Source organism: Grammomys surdaster, unplaced genomic scaffold, assembly GCF_004785775.1.
Source record: "Grammomys surdaster isolate TR1022 unplaced genomic scaffold, NIH_TR_1.0 185, whole genome shotgun sequence".
NCBI lineage: Eukaryota > Metazoa > Chordata > Mammalia > Rodentia > Muridae > Grammomys > Grammomys surdaster.
The window spans coordinates 12,715,046-12,739,009 of NW_021604630.1; the positions used below are offsets into that span (position 1 = coordinate 12,715,046).

At 41.2% G+C, this 23,964-nt stretch overlaps 1 protein-coding gene across 1 annotated transcript in view; it reads right to left on the reverse strand.

Annotated features, from left to right (window-relative positions):
• Dlc1 (DLC1 Rho GTPase activating protein) overlaps positions 1-21,575 on the reverse strand; it is a 170,448-nt gene extending 148,873 nt beyond the window's left edge. The window contains exon 1 of the mRNA XM_028768158.1: positions 21,375-21,575. Within this exon, the coding sequence (XP_028623991.1) occupies positions 21,375-21,513 (139 nt within the window). The 5' untranslated portion in view covers positions 21,514-21,575. The remainder of the gene's footprint in view (positions 1-21,374) is intronic.
• Positions 21,576-23,964: the final 2,389 nt, after the last annotated feature.

Sequence of the window (23,964 nt, forward strand, 5' to 3'; positions counted from 1 at the left end):
AGGAAAGGAAAGGAAAGGAAAGGAAAGGAAAGGAAAGGAAAGGAAAGCAAAGCAAACCAATCAAACCAACCCAACCCAACCCAACCCAACCCAACCCAACCCAACCCAACCCAACCCAACCAAACCTGGGCTTAGCTGCACACTCCTGCAACCCCATGATAGTAGTGGGCAGAAGAGGAAGGATTGCTTAGAATTTCGGGCTTCCAGCCTAGCTCTAGTAGGTTCTATGAGAGATCCCCAGCTAAAGCAAATAAGGCAGCGTATGCTAGAGCAAAATACTAGTGTCTTCCTCTAGCCTCCACCTGTGTACATGTGGACATGAACACATATGGATATATCAAAAGTGGAATTTAGTGCTTTTTTCTTTAGCTTCAAAAAGTGGCTCTCCATGTACACACTCCATTTATTTATGTGTTGTTTCCATTTTGTGACTTTTCTGTAATCCCTATAAGGTTATAGGAACATTGAGGACTTTAGACTCAGGGAAATTGAGTTCACATCCAAATTTAAACCACTATTATGTAACTTTGGACTAGTTACCTAACTTTCTGAACTTGTGGTTCTTCCTTTATAAATCGGCAAAATGAAACCCACCTTTAATGGCCTAGCACTACAGTCAATCGGTGACCTTTGTGAACCATGGAAAGACTGTTAGCTCTTAGTGAAAATTAGTTTTTGTTTTTCCTATTTTACTTTTGCTCTGTGTAAGGTCCTGTTATATCTTGTACAGACAGAGGATAGTCTAGACATGCACTCTGTTCAGTTTTGTTTTTCAAGAAAGTAAGCAGAGAAAGAAGAATTGCAATTAAAATAAGTGCTGGTCATTCCAGTGGCACCTGACATGAAAAAACCATAAATATTTCAGGTATACAGTCACCCTACCCTACATAAGAGACAATGAATGCAGAACACCCAAAGTCTACCTGGTACTGTGGATCATAATGGTCTATGACCTGTGACCTGAAATGAGCACAGGTAAAACGTCTTGCTTAATTAAAGTGTGTGTGTGTGAGCAATGTGCTAACTCTCTGGAATGTTTATCACCTGTATGACAGATTGATATGTGGTTGAGGAGTAGAAAGAAATACAGATGCTTTCCCTATTCAGCAAAATTTAACAGTAATGTATTATGTGGATGTGTGAGTGTCTGCACATCTGTGCATCACATACTCTTGGTGCTCACACAGACCAGAAGAGATCCTCAGACTCCCAGAAGTTAATTACAGATGTTTGTGAGCCCCATATAGGAGCTGAGACCTGGGCGCTCTGTAAGAGGAACAGCTGTTTTTATTGTCAAGACATTGCTTCAAGCTCCAGCATCATTATTTTTGTTATTTAAGAAGGTCACAGATGGAGCTGGAGAGATGGCTCAGTTGTCAGGATCCCGGTCTCCTTTTTCCAGAGGACCTAGGTTCAATTCCCAGCACCCACAAAGTGGCTCACAGTCATCTGTAATTCTAATCCAAAGGGGTCTGACACCTCTTCTGGCATCCTCTGCCACCAGGCACACACATGGTAACAGATATACATATTAACAATGTATGCAAGCACAATACACATAACTCTTTTTAAGTAAAAAGGAAAGCCACAGATGTTACAATATTAGAGCCATTCTGGTTCTCCCACACCACCATGTTTCCTTTGTTCTGTCTTCTTCTTCATCCATCCCACTTAAATGCCATTTATCCTTGTTTCTTCTGAGGATGAGACTGGAATATTGGCTTATTTGAACTCTGTGTTACATTGCTTGAAAAAAAGGTCCTGGGATGCTATGTGTTTACATATCAGCACCATATACAAGTAAGTGAGTTTTGTTGTTGTTTCCCCTGCAGATGAGGTAGAGAATACTAACTTATCAAACTGCCCCAAAGATATAAGGCAATTAGAAGCATACAATAAATCACTTGCTCACTTTGAAAGAAGAACCCATGCTAAGAGACGCTCCATGAGAGGGTTTTATAGAGCCGAGATTTACACATAAGGAAAGTGAGGGAACTGAATTGACAATGAAGAAGATTTGGATTAGGGAATAGCAACATTGTTGGAAACTAGGAGTAAACCATGGATGCAGAACTTTAGTGAACAGTCAGGAGACAGGCATGACAAGCCAGGTCTCGGTGGGCGAAAGAGGATCTTCATAAGCCAGGAGAGCTGTGTGGGTTTAATATGGCTGGAGAGTGTATGACCTTGCAGACTGCTGGACCACACTAACAATAAAGTGAGGTGAGAACGGTGTGACGATGAAGTGGGCAATGCTGTGTTCATGAAATTTGAAGAACTTGACTGTGTTTAGGAGAGACTATGGTTGGCAGGTACCGTGAGGGCAGACACAGGAGTGGGAAGAATGAGGTGGAGACACAGAAGTAGAGAAGAGGTGACGAAACTAACTCTCATTCAACACTTATGAAAAATACGTAGTAGACAGTATGGATATTATAGAATTAAACAATGTAGGAAAAAGAGAAAGAGAGGGAGGGAGGGTGAAAGGTGTACCTGGTCCTAGATGGATAAAAGTGTAACTTATGTGTACACACACACACACAGACACACACACACAGACACACACACACTTTTGAACTTTAGAAATTATCCACATAAAAATAATAGTAGAATCTAGAAATGATTTATGAAAGCCTACATATGGTAGACAAGAGCAGGCCTTATCCAAATGGCTTTTGAGTGAATGGTCCCAGAAGAATGTGAGGCAGATGCTTTGCCTCAACTTCTAATAACTCTATTTTTCCCTACTTCATTCTACACAGGATGCATTTGTGTTTTAATATGGAAAATTAACATGCGTGCCTTTACATTTGGAAATGTGTATGAATTTATTTGTGTTTATACACATGCCCATAACTTAAGTCATCCTACAAATGGTGGCTGATCTAAGGACTGGAAGTATGAATGAAGTATTCAATTCCTACCATCTAGAACTTTTATACTATAGGAAGAAAGAGATAATAGGTAAACATATGGAATAAACTAGAATAAGGCCCAGGGGGGTGCTCAGGTGGTAAAGGTGGTAAGGTACTTTCCTTTCGAGTATGAGTACGTGAGTTCAAACCTCAGTTTCCACAGTAAGATGTTGGGCATGGAGGCACAACTTTGCAATCCCAGCAGTTGTGGGGAGACAGTACGTAACTGGGGCTCTTTGGCCAGTCAGCCTTACTTGACCTACTTGATTAAGTAATATGCGATGCTCATGAAGTTTGAAGACTTGACTGTGTTTAGGAGAGAATACGGTTTAGGAGAGACTATGGTTTAGGAGAGACTATGGTTGGCAGGTACCGTGAGGGCAGACACAGGAGTGGGAAGAAAGAGGCAGGCGGAGACACAGAAGCAGAGAAGAGGCGACGAAAGTAACACTGATCCAACACTTATGAAAAATATGTAGTAGATAGCATGGAGATTATAGAATTAAACAATGTAGACAAAAGAGGAAGAGAGGGAGGGAGGGAGAAAGGTCTAACTGGCTAACTTCTAGGCTATTAAGAGACCTTGCCTCAAAAACCCTGCTTCAAAAACAGAACATATACAAAAAACAAACAAATTACCCCAAGATGCCTGTCATGCAAGAAATGACATCTGAAGTCATATTTGAACCTCCATATGCATGTCCATGAATGTGCATGCATGCACACACACACACACACACAAAACCTTGCACATATTTGGACCTCCATATGCATATTCATAAATGCATATGCACACACACAGAAGCATGCACACATGTAAACACATGCACTCACATGCACGTGTACATATGCACATACATAAGCATACACACAAATATGTGTGTACATATATATGTAGCATGCATGCACACACATAGACACACACAGGCATGCACCCATGTACACACATGCACTCTCATGGACATGTACACTCATATATGCATACACACATATGTAAGCATGCACATACACACACACACATGCACATTTTTAAGTGGATTGCAGTTAGTTGACAGAGAAGCCAGGTATATTGCAGTTGCCTGGGGTGTCTTGTCAGCAGATGTAAACATTTTAACAGATCTAAGAATGACCCAAAGAAGAATACTGTATATGACTATCTGGGAAATGTGTTCAGGCTGAGGAAAGAGGAAATGCCAAGGGCCAGCAAAAGAGGCCAGAGAACATGGGATGTGGTGAACTAGCAAAAGGATGTCAGAAGGAAAAGTAGTAGAGGTGGCAAGTCCAAGGTCAGGTGGAGACTTGTTGGCCATCGAGGACATGCTTGTAAATAAGACAGAACGATGTAGGAGAGTTGGTTAAATATTGCACTAGCTGCAGTGTTTGGACACAGCATACAGCAGACAAGGGTTGGGGTAGGAAACCAGCTGAGAGGAGTCTGTAAGAACACACGGGCAGAGTGGTGGTGGCATGGCTGCTGGCAGTGAGGTGGTGACAAGTGATCAGATTGTCCTTGTGTTTACAGGAAAGGCTGATACAATTGTCTGATGGAAGGAATTTAAGGCATGACAGGGCAGAGGAGCCAGAGGTAACTCCCATGAACCGAGATGAAAAAGAAGACATATTTCTTTTGGGGGTGTGTGTGCAAATCAAAGAACTCAATTTTGGACATGCTAAGTGATTTGGGGCATGATATTTAACCTTTCTGGGTATGTTTCCTCATCTGTGAGACAAAGATAATAACAGACTCTGACTTTAGGTTTGTTTTGTATTTAGTGACAATGTAGGAACAGCTCTGAGCAGAGAGATCCTCACACTGAGCGTTAGGGGTCCATGAAGAATTAGGTAGCAGAAAACGGAGGCCAAACTCCAGTCTTACACTATTTCTAGTTATTTTTAAAGACAACAGAACTCTTTCTACATTTTCTCTGATGATACCTCTTCAGGGTTGAGGTGGTGGGGTTTGATAGATTCAAGTATTATTTGTAAACATCAAATCATAGGATGTGTGCTAAAATGAGATTGAGAGTGACTGTGCTGGAATAAGTAGATAATGGCTAGAAAGGAAAATTATTAGAGAGAAATTCCAACTGAAGTTAGAAGAGCTGAGGAGGACATGGTTTTTATTTTAAAGAGATGAAATATAAGGTAAAGAATTGAGGGGAAGAGTCTCTATGAGAAATACTGAAAGGCATTGGAATTAAGGGAAGAGTTGATAGTTGTGTAATCGGGTTCTTCTGGACTTTACATTGTAACAAAATGACACATGGCCAACTCAGCCAAGTAGAATAAGACATTTAATAAGGCAAACTGTAACTTCACAAGGAAAGCAGGAGCTGATTTCATCCAGCTTTAAGATGCTATCGTAGATGTTCAGACATTGTCAAGTATTTTCCTTCCAATCAACCTTGTGAGAAGGAAGAAGATCAGATGAAAAATTAATGAATGGAGACAAGAACATCTCCCCCTTCTCTCTCTTCCCTTCCTTCCTTCCTTCCTTCCTTCCTTCCTTCCTTCCTTCCTTCCTTCCTTCCTTCCTTCCTTCCTTCCTTCTTTCTTGTGAGTCAGAGTTTGACTATGTAGCTTGGAATGGCCTTCAAATAGTCTTCAGCTAGTGATACATATGTGTCAACTTCCTGAGTGCTGGGATTCCAGGCACGACAGAAGTGGGTCTTCTTTTTTCAATGTCATTCAAATCATTTTCCCCCTATGGCAGGTCTGTGGACCCACAGTTGGTCTGTGGAGCCCCTGGTCTCCATGGATGCCTGCAAGGAATTTTACGGTAGAGAGAAAATATTCTCTTAGTAAGGGTTCTAGTCTTTCTTACTACTATAAGTCACTATGAGGATGTTCCTATGGAAACACTATTTTTTTTCCTGCTTCTAATTGTCAAATACACTCAACTTTTATTATCCATACCATCTTCTTTAGTTGTATTTAGACTCCAGGACTTGAAGTTTCTTACAAGTAAACTTCAGAATTATTATCTCTTTCAAATAGACACCTAGTTATATTTTAGCTTTGTCTGAATAAGAAGCCACATCGACGGAGACACGGTCATTCATTATGTACAACGTTCACTTAAAACTTCAGTCACATTCACTTCGTTTAAACTGCCTCTCTTGACTAGAGAGTTGAAGACATTAACATTTAAAGTTATTAGTCAAAGGTGTGTGTTGATTGCTGTCTTTGTTTTTTTCTGTTTGTGTTCTTAGTTGTATTTTGTGTTTCAGAAATTATGCCTTCATTTGTTTCCTTGCTGTAGCTTTTGTATGGATATATTCCTCTCTTCAGTCCAAAGCACTGCTTCTAGGTTTGCTGGGTATGCGGGTACTTGTATACATATAACAAGAATAATGAAGATGTGCTGAATTTTAAAGGTATGAGAGGTCATGGAAGTAATTTCAGGGGGAGGAAGATGAATGTCAATATAGTACGCTTGAATGTATTTCTCAAAAATTAAATTAAAGAAACCTTGTTTATGTAGTATTTATTTAATTATATTAATAATTTAATACTGTTCCTGATATGCAATATAATTTATATGAATGCTTTTATGTATATACATGTATATAATTGAGATTGTTAATATCCTATTATCTATATCATTTACATATTCATGTTTTAAAAGCAACTATTCTGTGCTCTTTATACAATGTGGAGTTTCTTTCCACAGTGTGTGTCCTTACAAACCTTTGGTGTATGTATAATACTTGTTAAATTTTCTGGCTGTATGTGTATAACTTGGGCTATGAAACATTATCCTTTGATGAATTACTTCGTCACCTAGAAGCTTCTATACATACATACATACATACATACGTACATACATACATACATACATACATGGAGATTTGAACAAAAATATTCACACCAGCAAGTACTTGAATTAGCATGTAGCTGTAAGGAATCTAAACGCCAGTAAATTATTGCACGGTTCTATAATAGCCACAAGGGTGAACGTATTGGATTGGAACCTGAACGGATATCAGGAACTTAAGCCTGAGCTAGGAAAGTTGCTGATGGATATTTGCAGTACTCCGCCACTTGATGTTTTCAAATGTGCAGAGATAATTAATACTGTTTGGAATGTCTAAACATATGATGAGATAAAATCATGATGATAAAGCCTTAGCTACAAGGGGGAAAGCAGGGTGGATGACGCCATCCAGGAGCAGTGTGCAGGGACCTCCATGCTAATGGGAATGTTTTATTACTTGTTAGTGGTTGAGACTTGTATATCTTGAATGTCTGAAATGTTTTATGAAATAACCTTGCTATGAGTTAATTAATAACCTACCTAGAGATTATTTGTGGAGACAAGGCTTCGTGGAAGAAAGGACAATTTCAAACATTACTCAAACTGTATTTAATCAACAAACAATGAGGCGGGCATAAAAAACAGCAGCCCAAGCCACAGGAGACACTGGGACCTAGTGTCCCGTGGTGCCACTGCATGGGCCATTAGCTATAGCAACATTTCTTTCGTTTTACAAAGAAATTAGTACATACCACAGTCTTCAAAGTGAACAAAGATTACTCACTCTTAAAAAGTTATTAAAAGCACTTGGCTTTTGACCCTTACAACTCAATTGGTACAGAGGATGGGTCAGTTTTTTCTTAAGTAATAAAAATAGTCAAATGCCATTCTAAGGTCCATCAGAAATAGCAAAACAAAACCCAGATATTACCTAAGGTACCAAGACTTAAAACTTAAACAACAACAACAACAAACCAACCAGGCTTTTATTTTAAGATTAAGGAGAGCTAAAATAACAAAGTTCGATTATTAATTCATTAAAATATTTAATGTTCAAATAGGGGAACAATATAGGTCAATGAGAAGGAAAACATTTACGTTCAAGGATGAGTTAAATACAGTGAGCTTACTGAATGCAGTCGCTCATTTTAAGCACAAAATGGGGAAATGGGTGCTTAGTATATAGTTACTAAGGACACTGGAAAGTGCTGGTCTGGGAGAGTGTGTACTGGTGAAGGTTAATGAGGGTGAGAGGCTATGATGGTCACTCTGAGGACAGTATATGTGGCAGCATGGGAGTCACGCTCAGGGTCACTGAAAGGAAAACACTTTCTGTGGACTGGCATCACAGGAATGGCAGTTCGGAATGTGTGTGGTAGTGTCTGTTAAAGACGGCTTCTCAGTTTTAATCTGTCATAGTATCTAAGAGGGCAGACAACAGGTTAGCCTTCCTTCTCCCAACTACATTTTCTTTTCTCCTTCCTTCCTTCCCTTTCTTCCTTCCCTTCTTTCTTAAATCAAATGTTTACTGTTTTCTCATTTTCCAGCCTATGAGCATGTGCTGGCTAATCCTCGAGGTTTGTGCAGAGTAGCTGGTCAGGAACTGTTGTTATTGTCTTGAATGGTGCAAAGGGCGTTTACTCGTACATTTTCAGGTGCTGCTTTGACATGATTTTTCTGGAGTTTACCTCCTATGTTTATCTTCTGTTGTGCAATTATTATGCTGTGCTAACAAGCTCTGGAGAAACAGTCTTGCGTTCTAAGCCATAAATTTATAAAAAAGAATCACTTAAGAGCTGAAGGAGACCTTTCTTTAACTTCATTTCTTTCCTTAAAGGAAAAAAAGTTAAGAAACAATATTATACATAAACTGTTGAAATTAGTTATCGAGTGCATATTTAATCAATTTCCAATATCCCCAGTATCAGTTTCCATGGTGTTTTCATGACATTGATGGATCTGCACTTGGCACACAGATGACATTAGTAAGTCACATGCTTTGGAGTGGCCTTATTATCTAGCCAGTCTCTTACCTGGTGATCATGGCTGTGGGTGTGTTTTGTATGCTGTTCAGCTGGATATGATAAGCCATTGTAGCATAAGGGGAAGGGACCCAGCTTCTCTGACTCAGTGACATAATACTCTGATGAGTTTTGGCTCTTACAAAAGTTCTCTGTAGGGTCTGGAGAGATGCCTTAGTGGTTGAGAGTACTTGCTATGCAAACACAAGAACCAGAGTTTGGACCCTAACAAACATGTAAAAAGCCAAGACTGGTTATATGTGCCTGGAACCCCTAGCCGGTATTTGTGGGCTACCATCCTAAGCACCAGGTTCAGTGAAAACATCCAGGAATAAGATGGTGAGTGATAGAACAGAAGACCCACCATCCTCCTGCACCACACGGGTACCATCCACACATGTATACACACTACACATATACAAACTTGCAAATACATATTTATTAAAAAAAGCTGGACACCTCTGCCTAGACCTGACACAGTGAATGTATCTTTGAATGTTCAAACAAACCCATGTGAAGTAGAAAGGTCTTCTAGTAACTTTTGAAGGTTCAATAAGAAAGTCCACCTTGCTGTGAGCTGGATCTCACTGTCCTTCCCCATCCGAATTGCTTTCTCTGTTGTCCCTCATGAGGTACACATGAGTCAATGTGTGCTTGTTAAGTTCACTTGGTTGGAAGTTACCAAGTGAAATTGTAATTTCTAGGAGGAGCACATAAGAAAGATGTTTTGTTTTAAGCCTGAAATGGCATGATAAATTTCTTTTCCTTGGTGAAAAACTGTGGTCCAAAAATAATCCTATCAGAGTGGAAAACAATATGCTTGGTGGTATTCTTTAGGACCTAAGATGAGTTTCAGTTAAGAGTTTTATTTTTAAATATCATATAGGTGGATTAGAAATGGTCTCACTCATCTAGTAGAGTCTCTCTCTCTCTCTCTCTCTCTCTCTCTCTCTCTCTCTCTCTCTCTCTGTGTGTGTGTGTGTGTGTGTGTGTGTGTGTCAGATGTCTGTGTTGGTAAGAAATCAACAACACTGTCTAGACCTCTAGGACTCAGTAATCAAGCATGAATGAAAAACATTCAAAGGTCGCCCTTCAATCCAGACCTACAACATCCTGCTATTCAAGACCAGATTAGTGATGAGGGGTCGTGATAAACTGAGCTGTACTGACTGCTGACTCAGTAATTTGAGCAGCGTTGTCTGCGAAAAGCTAAATATGTCACCAAAAATTTACAAGATAAAACAAAGTCTAGACACCATAAAATGTGGTGTTTCCCCGACTACAGGTTGTCAACGGCCAGCTGCTGTGTCGTGACTTTTTACACCGGCATCCTGTAAATCCAGACTCCTCAGTCCTTATGAAGAGAAATTCCTTGATGTCATATGACTCCTGGGGGGTATTTGCATGTGAGTGTACGCAATTTCTTAGATGTTCCATGTTGATAAGAAGTTGCCTAAAGAAAACAGGACCGGCACAGAGATCCAGGATGTTCAGGGCTCACCAGCTAACAATAGTACTCAATGTTCACTACATCTTTGTGAATTTTTTATTGTTTAGAAGTTTCTAATCTTCCAGTATGTGTGTGTGTACATGTGAAGTACACATGCACTCATGTGTAGAGGCTAGAGATTAACCTTATAATCATCTCTCTGAAACAATCCATGTTTTACAGATAGGGTCTCTCAATGAGATCTAGGCTAGGCTAGCCAGAAAGATCTCTGGATTGTTCTGTCTCCCCAGTGTTGGAATTTCAAGGGTTCACTCCCCCAACCTAGCATTATATTTTAAAACATAGGTGCCGGAGATTGAACTCAAGTCCTTATGCTTTGCTGGCAAGTGCTTTATAGACTAAGCTATCCCTCCAGGTTCTGCTCACTCATTCTTATTGTTTCTATTGATGGAAATGATTGGCTGATTAAGATTCTTGCTACAGAGTATAAGAGCTGACCCCTCTCTGTCCCTATACTGAATTCAGCTCTATGATTATTTTTACTGTAAAATTATAGCAGAGAGGGCACATACTAAGTTGGGAGAATGACCAAAAGGAACGCCTCTGTTTTTTTGGCTCTCACTGTCAAACTATCATGACACTGGATGTAAGGTTTGGGTCAACGACTGCTGCAAAAAAGGCAAGCATTCTCCCCTTGTCATACAAAAATAAAGTCTCAGGGATACAAGATGTCTACAGAGAAATACAAAATATACACCTTCAAGAATGCTGTATAGGGGTGCATGTGTGTGTTTATATACATGCTTATTATATACTTGGTGGAGGGAGCAATGTGACCAGTTAGTTGAGTAATTAATGGCAGAATTTCGTGAAATGGTGAAGAATGTCCAGTCATTAACAGAATAAGCATATAAATGCTGCTATTTAACACAATTTAGTTTGCAATGTCTGTATTTATCTTACTAGTGCACTTCAACGTTCTTATTTTTATACACGCACATGCGTGCGCACACATACACACACATCACTACTGCACACATACACACACACCACTACTGCCATGTTCTCATAGAGGCTTTTCTGCAATGATTCTGTAGTGCCTGTTTTCATGGAAAAGTGATGTTAAATGTTTATGTGTAAAGGAAGTTTTCACTTTATAAATATAATTCATAAACATATGGAGGGAGCATGATGCTGACAAAATACAAGAAAGGGTGAAATAGCATGTATACCCTTTTTTTCTTTTTCTAATGCAATTGGACCAGTGGTAACTTCCTGATTCAAGAAGGAGAGGGAGGCCCTGAGAGGGAGAAGCACAAGGAGAGATAGACAGGGTATATAGAGGACAGGATGAAAGAAGGAAGTAAGCCGGGAGTGAAGGTGAAGGAGAAAGGAAAGACTAGACAGCGCCAGGCTTAGCAAGTGCCTTCCTTGAGCGGTTAAATCATGCTCGGAGCTTATTTTCTATATAGCTTGTTCTTCTCTGTCAAACAGAATAATAGCCAGTGGAGTCCAGTGATGATCTTTAATTCATCTCTCTATCATTTCAGTTGTCTACCATAGTGTCTATGACTAGAAACACAATGAGTACTAGGCAACATGAAATTGATAAAGGTAATTCCCACCTGGTAGAATAATCCTCCCCCCTTTGTATCCTTTGCTTCAGTGGGTGTCCTGCCTGCCTTCTTGATTGTACAGTGTCTGATCAGTGTCTTCTTGACTGTACAGTGTATGAGCCATCTCCTGTTGAGAGTATAACATATACGCAGTGTCCTCTTGAATATGGAGTATATATGATCACTAGTCTCTTGACTGTATACTGTATTATCAATAGCCGTTATCTTGTTCATCTACCTGTTACTTGATGATGAAACGTTCAGAGTTACAACTTGCTATTTTCTTTTTGAAACTTGTTTGCTCTTTGACAACTTCATACATGTTCGGAGGACATTCTGATTTCTCTCCTTCAACCCTACTTGGTCTCTCTCCCACCTCTTCCAATTCTTCCACCTCCCTCAAAATTTCTTTCCCATGTTCACACCTTCTTTATTAGTTTGTGACCTACTATTTTTTCAAAGGCCTGCATGCATGATCATGGGTGTGGACCAATCCATCTAAGCCTGGTAGGCTCATTAGTGGGTGAAGACAAGGATCCTTCTCCCCAGGCATCCATTAATAGCCAATAACTCACAGGAAGAGGGTGTTATTTTCTTTTATTTGCACCATTTACCCATTCTACAAAGTAATAGTAAGAAATAATAATTAAAACATTGCTTGGGCTGGGCAGTGGTGGCACACGCCTTTAATCCCAGCACTTGGGAGGCAGAGGCAGGTGGATTTCTGAGTTCGAGGCCAGCCTAGTCTACAGAGTGAGTTCCAGGACAGCCAGGGCTATACAGACAAACCCTGTCTCGAAAAACAAAACAAAACAAAACAAAACAGAGCAAAGCAAAGCAAAGCAAAGCAAAGCAAAGCAAAGCAAAGCAAAGCAAAGCAAAGCAAAACAAAACAAAACAAAACAAAACAAAACAAATTGCTTGGAATACACTACTAAAATTGCCTCTAATATAAAGTAAGACATGTACTTGAATATCATTTCAACATCCAGATATGTCTTAATTGGGAAGATCAATGACAGTAATATCACCAAAAAAACTATATCTTTTGGTAATTTTTGCATCGATATAAAGAATGCCTGCATTGAATAGATAACTTGTAGTCAAACTACTAAAATCAATAATTGTAATAAAGTTAAGTCAGGAACTACAAGTAGATAATCATATCACCTTCATCATCATTAACAAAGAGAAAAAAAATGGATACATGTCCACTTGTTCATGCTCGATCAAATTCTCCACTCTTATACAGTTCATGACCCTCTTGCCTAAAGAATGGTGCTCCTCTCAGTGGGCCAGAATGTCCACATAGATTAACGTAATTAAGACAACTCCCATAGACCAACCCAGTGTAGATAATCCCTCATAGAGACTCCTCCTCAGTGACTTTAGATTTTGTCAAGTTGACAACTATAGAAGCAAGAAGCAAACACCACAACTAGAAAGTATTAAGGAAAATAATGCCACATTTTAAGTATAATACATTTAGTATTCTTTTTCTTTTCTCTTAAAAAATTTCAAATCTGAAATGTATTTTGGAAGTTATTATCAGGCAAAAAAAAAAAAAAAGAAAAAGAAAAAAAAGAAAGAAAGAAAAAAAAGGAGTCTTGACTTCCAGTTTGGACCTTTTAGAAATTCCGTGGGCTCTTGAATCCTTCAGAACAACCTGCTTCAGTCCTGTAGCTCCTCTGTGCTGAAGCCTTAGTGTAACTGTGTATGCAAACTGAAATATTAAAAGCATAACTTCTAATTTTAGTTCATTTTGATTTCTAAACCAGCCAGGACCCTCCTGGTTTAGATGGTGATGTAGTTTACATTTTGTTCGGTTAAGTTGGAAAAGAAGCCAACATCTCATTAAACAGAAAAAAAAAAAAAAAGAGGGAGAGACACAATTAAAAATATGACCTAGCATTTGCGAAGTAAGTCTTTTTGTCCTACAAAAAGGAGAAATATAAGTTACTAGGAAAGATATACTACTAAGCCTAACCTGGAACTGTAGAGAGGATTTCTCTGGATTCTGTGGGTGAACCAGATAGATCTCGTATTTATTCATCTCTATAGGCTAGACTTTGCTCAGGAAGGGGTCTGGCCCACAAGAGACAGAGAGCAGCTCAGACTGGAATTATTCAACCTTTATATTTATGCTGGGCTGTAGAGTGGAGGAAGTAGTGAGTAACTGTGTCTGGGATGGATGAAGTCCTTATAGTGAATATGTATTGTTGATAATGAACACAGCTATAACAAGGACCGGATACCCCAGACTTAGGAAAGGCAAAGCCTTCCTCTGGTCCAGGTGTTAATGTGTATGTAGGAACTATCAACCACAGCGTCTACTCTAAGATGACTCTAGTCTTAGATTGCTCCCTTACAGAGACCTTCCTACTGAGATTAGCTAAATCTGCTTCCACATTCACCTGCATCTAATAAACTCATTCCCTCCATTCAGATGTATAGAGTAGATTTCTAACCAGCTAAGTTTCTGGATTCCAGAACCAGTGTCTAGCTTCACTGTATCCCAGGTTTTCCTTTTGTGCCTGTGTATCTGTTCTGTCTTCATTTCCTTCTTGTCCCAACCTGGTTTCCAGGACCAAACACCATAGAGCCTGCCACCAGACCTTGTCCTAACACTTTTTCTCCTACTTAGCAGTCTCCAAGGTGTAGCTCCTATCATGAATGCCACAGGTTAGAGCATGTTTTTCAAAGCTACCTATGCACTTTGCTGATGCTGTCCCTTAATACAGACTCTGGCTCTTTCTAGGCATCCATGCAAATGCCTGCAAATGATGGCAGCCACCTGCTGGCAGCTTCCACCTTCTAGACACAGTCACAGGAGATCCAGCACCTACTCTTCAGCTGACAAGAGCAACAGTGGTACCATTATCTTGAGTCTGATCATAATGGGGCAGGAGTACTCTGGCCTTGACTGTTACTCAGTAATTCCAGGCAAACACTTGGAAATACCATGCTTATTGAAGCCTCCCAGGGAAGAGTACTGAGAGATCAATCAGAACACGCCTTCACTGTGACACATGCCTTCAGCACATACCATGTGGGCAATGGGGCCTTTGCTCTTTGAGAAGAACAGATTACTTTAAAAAGTAACTCAGGGACTGAACCAGAAATTGAACAATATTCATGTTTATATGTATGTTTAATCTCAGTCTCCACTTAAGTCATTCCACTGGAGCAGGGAGCATCTGGAGGAAGGTTCTTCTAAAGCCAGTTTTTGCTATATAGCCCAGTTTCGGCTTCCTAAATCAGTAATGTCTGACCTTCCTAGCGAGGTGTAGACATCTAGTTCTTCTGATTACAGAGACCTTTGGTAAGGAAGAGTGCCAGCCACTCATACCACGTTAAATAAATAGGAGCACTTTAGCTGTTTCACTCCACCGAGAGACATATGCAGGACAACCCCTTTCCCGTGCCAGCCTTGACATTTAGCATGCCTGCCCCACACCAGGGCAGATCCGAATGCTTAAAGATGTAAGCCAGTTGGCACTGCTGCTCTTTGCCATGTTCAGCTCCGTCCGTAGAGAGGTGTTCAAAGCAGGTCCCAGCTCGCCTGGGAAGATGTCCAGAGATTGTCTTTCTAGTATGACAAACGCACATGCAAGGCTGACTTCCTCATCAATGTGCAGAAACAGTTATTCTGACAACTTCCTTCAGGAGCTCACAAAAATCTATTTTAAAAAAATCACTTGTTTTAGATCTTCCACTGTTGCTCTGTGGAGGTACAGTTTTTTGTTTGTTTCTTTGTTTGTTTGTTTTTGCTTGTTTGGTGTTTGGATTGGTTCAGCTACTTCTGCTCCAGAGCCCCAGGTAGCAGGTAGATCATAGTGACAGTGTGCTACAAAGGTGAAACACCTCAGGAAGTAGGCCATAAAGAAAATACAAGTGGGGTGATACTCCCCAAAACAAGACTGTGCTTTCTCAGTACGCCAATGGCTCTTCTGAGCAAGTCTGACTGTGGCTCACCTAACTCCTAATTGTGTATTATGATGCAGGCATGGTACCAGCCTCTATGATGCAGGCATCAGTATCAGCCTCTTTGCACTGGAGAAGAACACATTATTTTGTCTAAAGTTATCCAGTGCAAGAGCCACAATCTTTTTATTTTTAAATTCTCCCGTTTATTAAAAATATTCCTTTCTTATACAATATATCCTGATTAGTTTGCCCTCCCTCTGCTCCTCCCAGTTTCTTCCCACCTCCTCTTCCTCCAGACCTTTCTGTCTATCATCAGGAAAAAAAAAAGCTTCTAAGGGAAACACCCCAAACGTGACAGAATAAAATGAAATAAGAGGAAATGACAGCCATCACATTGAAGTTGGACAAGGCAAACTGACGGAAGGAAAAGAGCCCCAAGAGGAGACACGCGAACCAGAGACCCACTTGTTCATACACTCGGAAGTTCCCAGAAAACACTAAGCAGAAAGCTATACTGTACACTCAGAGAACTGGGTGCAGACCCATGTAGGCCCCATGCTTGCTGCTTCAGTCTCTGAGTTCCTGTGAGCTTTGATGAGCCACAATCCTAACTCAGGCAGGCTGAGGCTCAGCTGCAACCTCAGTCTCTCTACTAACATCTCTCCTCAAAGATGGCCGTGACACTCACGGACTTATTCTCTATCACAAACAGTAAACTCGGCGAATACATACATACAATAAAATACGCTGACATCACAGTAGTCCACAAGCTTCCTCAATGGTTGTCTCTCTTTAAAGCATCTAGAGTGGCGCTGTCTCTGTTTACTGCATATTTTGAGGCATACCTCACTGCTGATTAAAAGGCATTCCATGTGCCCTTACTTGCTCTTCGCTGTGAACCGAGGGAGCACAAAGCAGTTCACAGAGTCAATGTTTGTGGTCGCCCTTCGTTGGAATGGGGCCAGAATCCTTGAGAACAAGTATCCAAGAGCAAAGTAGGCCAGACACTTCATGTTGCTGGCTTATTACAGACCCGGTCATTTGAAACACAGATATCTATTTCCCAAACGACGTAAGAGTAAACATACAAGATAATACCCCAGGGATCCAATTCGATGCACATCCTTAAATGGTTTGCTTTATGTCAACTGAAGCTCATCTAGATTGTAATTTGTCTAAACTTTCTCACTTTATAGTCAATTAACCTCTTTTCTTCCTAAGCTGTGGAAATAGCATCCCGCCTTGCGTCTCAACCTTTGAGACACTTAGATTCCATCCCCCTTAGAGATCAAGATGCTATGTCTTTAATAGAGACATTGCATTACTTTTTCCCAATCTATATGGTTTTATACTGTGTGTTTATTTCACTTTATTAATTTTACTTTTTAAAGAGTAGAACTAATTTCCTTTTAATTTATCAATTTCTCTTTCTGTGCTGAAGAAAGTTACTACATAGGCAGAGTCTGGATTTATCTTACTTTCAGTCTTTTTTTTTTTTTTTAAACTCTTTCTACCTTCAATTTTAGTCTAGTTTTCTTTAGAGTTGTCTGGTTTGTGGAATTGTGTCAAATATATACCACACTATAGTCAGCTCACTATGAGAACTGGGCATCGCACTGGTAGGAGTTGTTGTTTATGGGTGCTCTTTATGGGAGCTACAACCCTTGGTGCCTCACTGGGTCAAGAGCTAGTGCACAGCAAAGCTACCAGCAACATTTGAAAACCACATTAAGTGTCAACCAGAGACTTTTAGTTTACGATCTGTGGATAGATTTGAAGGCTTCAGGAAGCTGGACAGTGCAGGAAATCATACACTGAGTTTCTTAAGCTCTCCTTAGCAGGTTCCACAACCCTGAATGTAGATGAGATGCCCTTCCTATAGCCACTAGATGTCCCTGGGACTGTGTCCCCAACAAAAACCATGCTTTTCCACATCACACTGCACTTTTGTACATATCACAAGACATCTCTATCCACCCCTACTCTGCAGTTATGTGGATCTCAGCTCACTCTCAGTTACACATCATTGCCATTCTTCTGTCCGCTGACGGTTCCTATGACCTCAGTGACCAACTCCAGGCACCTCTGTGCATTGCAGTCATTCTGATCCCTAACAGTAAAGTTGCAGGCTCTATGCTGGTGACCTAATAATAGCCATTGCTTCTTAGGTTTTTCTATTTATGCTGGTTAGTGACAAAAAAGAGATGAGAGATAAGATTAGGCCAGATCAGGACACAGGGTAGTTCTTAGTCTAACTAGGACTCAGCAGTCTGTGCCCTGGGGTCTTTAAAAACTGTATACCTAAGTTTCTATATTATAAAATCATCATATAATTAGTACATATTAAGCTACTATCATTTTGTGATCTGAACATGTCTATAGATATGTTTCACTATAATTGGCTGTCTTCACAATTTTCTATTATTTTATTCACACATTGGTAAATATTCTGAGAAGTGAGTCATAGGCTTCATCTGAATCCCATCTTAACATAAGGTCAAGGAGCCTTGTGTGAAACACTAAGGAGGCAAATGGCTTTGGGGAATGAAGTGCACTTTGATGCCAAGATGTCCGGGTACCAAGTAAGAGGGAGATGGGCAGGCAAGCACAGGGGAAGCTATGCTTAGACTGTGAGGAGCTCAGAGAGAGATGAGAAAGACATGCTGTTCAGCCAGATGGGGTATGAGCCCCATCAATCAACTAGCATGACTCTCAAGCTCCCATCCACCAATCCCTTAGTGATACAATCTGCTCTTAAGAAAGAAGCCTGGAGGGCTGGGGACATAGGTAAGCAAAACTGATAGGGGCTGTGACTGGGGACAGTGCGGGGGCACAAATCGAAGGGGTGAAATTAAGGCAATCTGTCCGGTCATTTCTCACAAGTGGCAGATTTGCATTTTGTTTATATAAGACTGCAGATCCTTTAAAATGACAGACAGAATCCTCAAGGGATTTTTTAAGGCACGGAGAAGTAAATGACAGGTTTGTACGTGGAATAAATAAGGTATCATAAATAGAAACTATTAAATTATGGGAGTGGAGGGGGGAGGGAGGAAGTGTGGGGGAGAGAGAGGGGAGAGAGAGAGGGAGGAGGGAGAGGGAGAGACAGAGAGAGAGAGAGAGAGAGAGAGACAGAGAGAGAGAGAGAGAGAGAGAGAGAGAGAGAGAGAGACTGACCAAGACATGGGAGAGACAGAAATAACCTAAAAAGGAAAGCTTAAAACATCTTCCCATGATCAAACTCTTTGCCTAGGTAGAAACTGCCACACCCTATGATTGGTCGTTAGAGAAGCCTGGTGCAAGTCACCAGTGCCATCAGCACCACAGCTCTGGCTTTCTAGCCGTTATGAGCAGAAGTACTTTCCACTGACGCTTCCAACTCCCTTACCTGTCACCTCATTTGTTTCACAGTGAAGGGGGAGGTGGGGGATTTTTCCACCGCCCTCGATTCTGTAAGGGAAGGCCAAGGAGGGGTGTAATATAATAACAATTTTCTCCACTGTTCAGAAAATGAATCTCCATGAACTCTGAACAGCTGTGACTTAGTGTTTTGCTCAGTGGGAGGGTTAAATGCAGAATTGCTAGAAGGGATGGGTGTTGGTGAGGAGGCTTGGGGTTTGGATATGTAACAGACCAATCTCTAGTTTACAAATAGTGACAGTGTCAGCCATGAGCCAAGGACCAGGAAGGACGCAACAGCGTCCAGGTCCCCAGCCATCAGTGTCAGTTGTAACCCAGGTTCTTTTTCTCTTGCCCACATTCTCCACTATATAAACATTCTAGCATGCCTACGCTTTGCCTTGCAGAGCCAAGTAATGTGGAGAATTCTTTTGGAGAGACTGGAGTAGCAAAATCCTATTTGCTGCCAGAGTTGAGGGAATGCTTCGGTTTTTTCATCACACATCAAAAGTAATGATTGTTCTCCAGGTGGTTTGCATTACTGACTTTATATTGGCTCCTGCATTTGGACTCTACAAATAGACAGTTAATACATAACCAAAAAAATGTGAAGGACACAGAACTTTCAAGCCATAATATTCTCATATTCATTTGCCCCCCTTCCAACTCCCAGCTGTCAAACTCTAGATTTCAGGAAAATCAAAGAGGAAATCCAGGAAAACGGTAGTGTTTAATGGTAGCCTTACATTCAAGCTAAAACACGAAGCCACAATCCAAATGTTGTTGTATTAATAATAAAAATGTTATGATTATGAAGGAATAGGTTTTTTTTCTTTCTTTTATTAAGTCAGTCAACTCTAGTTGGGCATCTTATACTTGTATATTTATCCTTGGCCTCCTTTGGTCAACTGTAGCTTGTTATTGGATAATTTAGAAAGTTTGATTGCTTTACTTAAGGCATTGTATTTTGTTTGCAAGCAGTAATAACATTGTAAAATTTTAAAGTAACTTGTTCTCTGTACCCTGCTTTAGTAATTAAGTATTGCTATATTAACTAACAATTTAACATTGTTCAACCTCTCCCTGTCATGGGCAATATTACTTAGATTAACAGAAAAAAAAAACATTGATTTAGGATATGGCGATTCATACCTATAATCTCAGCCTCAGAGAGCTGAGGAAGGAGGCAAGTCTGGGATATATTGTGAGACTTTGCCTCAAAGATAATATACAAATCGCACTCATTCCAACAAACAGCATACCACGGTATGGAACTTTCGTGTTTATCTTCATAATCTGCCTTATCACATTCAGACATCTTACATTCCCATACCTCAAGTTCTTGAGGCAATTATTCGATCTTAAGTGACCTTTTGTCAAGAACGTAGCCTAGAAACCTGGATCAACCTTTGGAGGCATGTCTAAGACAGTTAACCATTCCTGGAGTCCGTCCAGGATTCAGAAAACAACCCGATTAACAACAACAACAACAACAACAACAACAACAACAACGTCACAAAAACATACTCTTTGACGCATCCACGTGGATGGCATAGTAAAGCCTACTAAGGGTACAAACAAGGGTAGAAGGCTAATTGTAGGGCAGCTCTCCTCTGAGTCACTCCCCATCCCGGTGAGATGCTATCTGCTCTCAGTTTCTGAATATTCCTCCTATCCAGAATCAGGCAGAGAACTCCTTTTCTCACTGGAGTCCTTCAAACATAGCACTGCCATTTGGTGTCTGTCACGGGAGCCCTAGAACAGTTGAATTGCACCAATGTACTGATGTTTTACTGCAGTTCAAACAGCTGCTTCGGGCACACCTGGTACCCTCTTGAAACTCAGAGCTTCTGCTGGGAGAAACACCAGCCTGACTGATGTTGGGCGGGACTCCCACTGACCCACACACCCTGCCAGGCCTCTGGCCTGCACCAGTCAGGTCAGCCCACCTCAGGCCAGACCTGCTCAGATGATCCTTGATAGACCACGCTGCAGGTTCCTGCCTGTAGTTCGTCATCTCCACCGCTGACACCCCAAAGGACCTTGCTTTTCTTCTCAAGGTTAAACAAAACAAAACAAAAGTTAAAAAAAAAAACCCTAGCTGGAAAAAAAAAATCAAACGAATAACAATAATAAGAGGAAATAAAATAAAAAGATCCCCCCCCCCAACACTGAGAGTCAGAGATTGTAATATTCCAGCTGATTAGCTTGTTAATTTCGAGAGTTAATGACAATCTGCGCATTCAAAGGCTTTCTGGTTAATTCCTGGCTGTTTCCCATGCCCCTCACCTGCCAGCCGCCTCTCTCTGGTGTTTTTCCAGATAGCATCCAGCGCCCTGGCGGTGGAATCCCTGATGTGGTCGCTGAAGGACCTCCGCAGCGGGCCTCTCAGGGGCCGAGCCATCACGTGGCCCTTGGGGTCCCCCATCCACCCTCGAGTGACTTCGGGCGGATCCCCAGGACCTTCGTTCTTCCCTGGTGCTCAGGACGCAGGCATTGCGGCTGGCGCTGCGGCCTCGGGACGCGGCTGCAGGCGGCCTCTTGGCCCGTAGCCCAGCGCGCGCCGCGGCCACATCTGGAAAGGCTTAGGGCCAGCGACTCCCGCGCCCGCTATCGGGATGCGCCCGGTGTAACCCAATCACCTCTCTCGCTATGCTGCGCCACGTCCAGGAGATGCGAGCCCAACCGCTCCTTCCTCCGAGATTGAGCAGAGAAGACCGGAGCAGGTAGCACTGTCATCCAGGTTTCTTCTCACCAGCGCAGCGTCTGATCTTCTTGGCCCGGAGGTTTTAGATCCGGCCGGTTGTGAGACCAACGCTCATTTTAAGTTGAGGTTACATGGCAGAAGAGACATGGCTGTTCTGTTTCTTAAACGGGAGCTTGAATTTGTAAAATAAAATAATTACCAGCTCTCTGTATTTCCTCTTCATCCAGCTCCTTTACAGTCAGTGATTTATTCTGATAAACCCAGCCTTCACCTCGAAATTAGATTCCAATATGCCCAGGTTTTGCAAATCTATTTTCTGAGTAAGCATAGCCGATTATTTGTTATGCCTCAAACACTCACCTCAGAAGATTTTTATTTTTTTAAGTACCAGGCAGTTCTTGCACACTTTTGGGAATGAAACGTGAGCCAACTGCTTCTTTTACAAGACACGTTGTTGTGTTTCTAAAACGCCAAACATCCACTTCTATGCTCACGAGTTTGGCAGGTTTTCTGACTTCTAGTGTCTCCTTTCTCACTGTCCCTCTGATTCCACACCATAACTTTCAAGGGTTGGAGGGAAGCCTAGTACTGGCATGAGACAGTATCAAGGGCCCAGCCAGTTCACAACCTTTGTGGGAAGAGATGACGCTGCAAAAGCAGTGTGCACATCGTCATCGGGTGCTGTGCAAATGCTAATTGCTACTGTAATTGTTGGAAGTCAAGAAGGCAATTTGCAACCCACGCTGATCTCCTGCAGCATTACATTTCTGCAATGCGGATCCACCTTTGACAACTTAATCATAGAAAAGACTATGCAAACAGCGGGACTGCTCAGAAGTCGTGATGAACATAATGAACTGTAGTAGTTACAGCTTTTAAATAACCCATATGTCCCGAGATTTACTGTTCCCAACTTATTAGTGTTCGCAGGGCTCCTACATCGGACTGTTTTGATTGCTATAATGAAATACTTGAGGCTGCATAGTTACACAGACGTTTATTTAGCTTATGATTTTGAAGGACACTTTCAAGTGGCCCTATTAGCTCAGCCTCTCTTAAGGGTCTAACGGGAGGTGGCATCATGGCAGTAAAGTGAGCGTGGGGGGGTGGTGGTGGAGGAAGAGATGTTTGTGCCCAACAGGAAGGAAGAGAGTGGCTCAGGGTCAAGTTCACTCTTAAAGCAATTGACTCTTGACAGGACTTATTCTGGATCCCCTGTGAGTTAATTCAATCCAAGATCAGCTCTTCAGAGACCTTAGATTGCCTGCTGGGCCCAAGCACTTCCACATCCTCCCATTTTACTGGTGCTTAAGCCCCCAACATATATTCATTCTGGGGGGGGGCATCTTCAAATTATTTTTAAATCAAAGCTTCTTGCATATTAAGTATGTTCTTCTCTGTTTCTGGTCCTATTGGTTTTCCCTGGACTAGGCATGACTTAGCAGGCACCGATACAGTTGAGAGGACCCTTCCTGCTAAATAATAGATCTCTATGTCCATCGAGTGTGAGGCCCTGGGCTCAGTTGCGTGTAACATGACAGTTTTGTATAGATCAACGTATAACATGCAGGAGTTGATTCTTCCCTTCTACCGCGTGGGACCTCAATACAGGACTCAGGTTGTCAGGCTTGGTGGCAAGCACATTGACCCACTGAGCTGTTTCACCAAGCTCCTATCTGAGAAGTTTTAACAAAATAAGTTATTAAGAGAAGCATAACTGTTATTAACAGCTTGAGGAATGAGGGAGTATAATAATGTCTTTTCCTCTCCCTCTGTTCTTCCTTCCCTCTCTCCCTCCTCCCTCCCTCCCTCCCTCCTTCTCTCTGTGTCTGTGTTATGTCAATCTCATTGCTATGTTGCTCAAGTTGACCTAAACTCTCTATCCTCCTGTCTCAGCTTTTTTCTTTTTTTCTCCATTGCTAGAAATATAGGCGTACTATCAGATAAAAGTTTTTTTTAAGGCCAGATAAGTGTTTTAATCAAGATGGGCACTCATTGTTAATTTTACTATAGCCAAATGTAGAACTGGGATCTTGTATTCCTATTTCTGAAGGTTTTGTTGTGAGGATATTTCAACTCTCTGACTACATCTCAGCCATCGATCATAAATATAATACAAAAACCATTTGAATTTAGACTCATGCTCCAATTGACAGCACACTGTAATTTCTA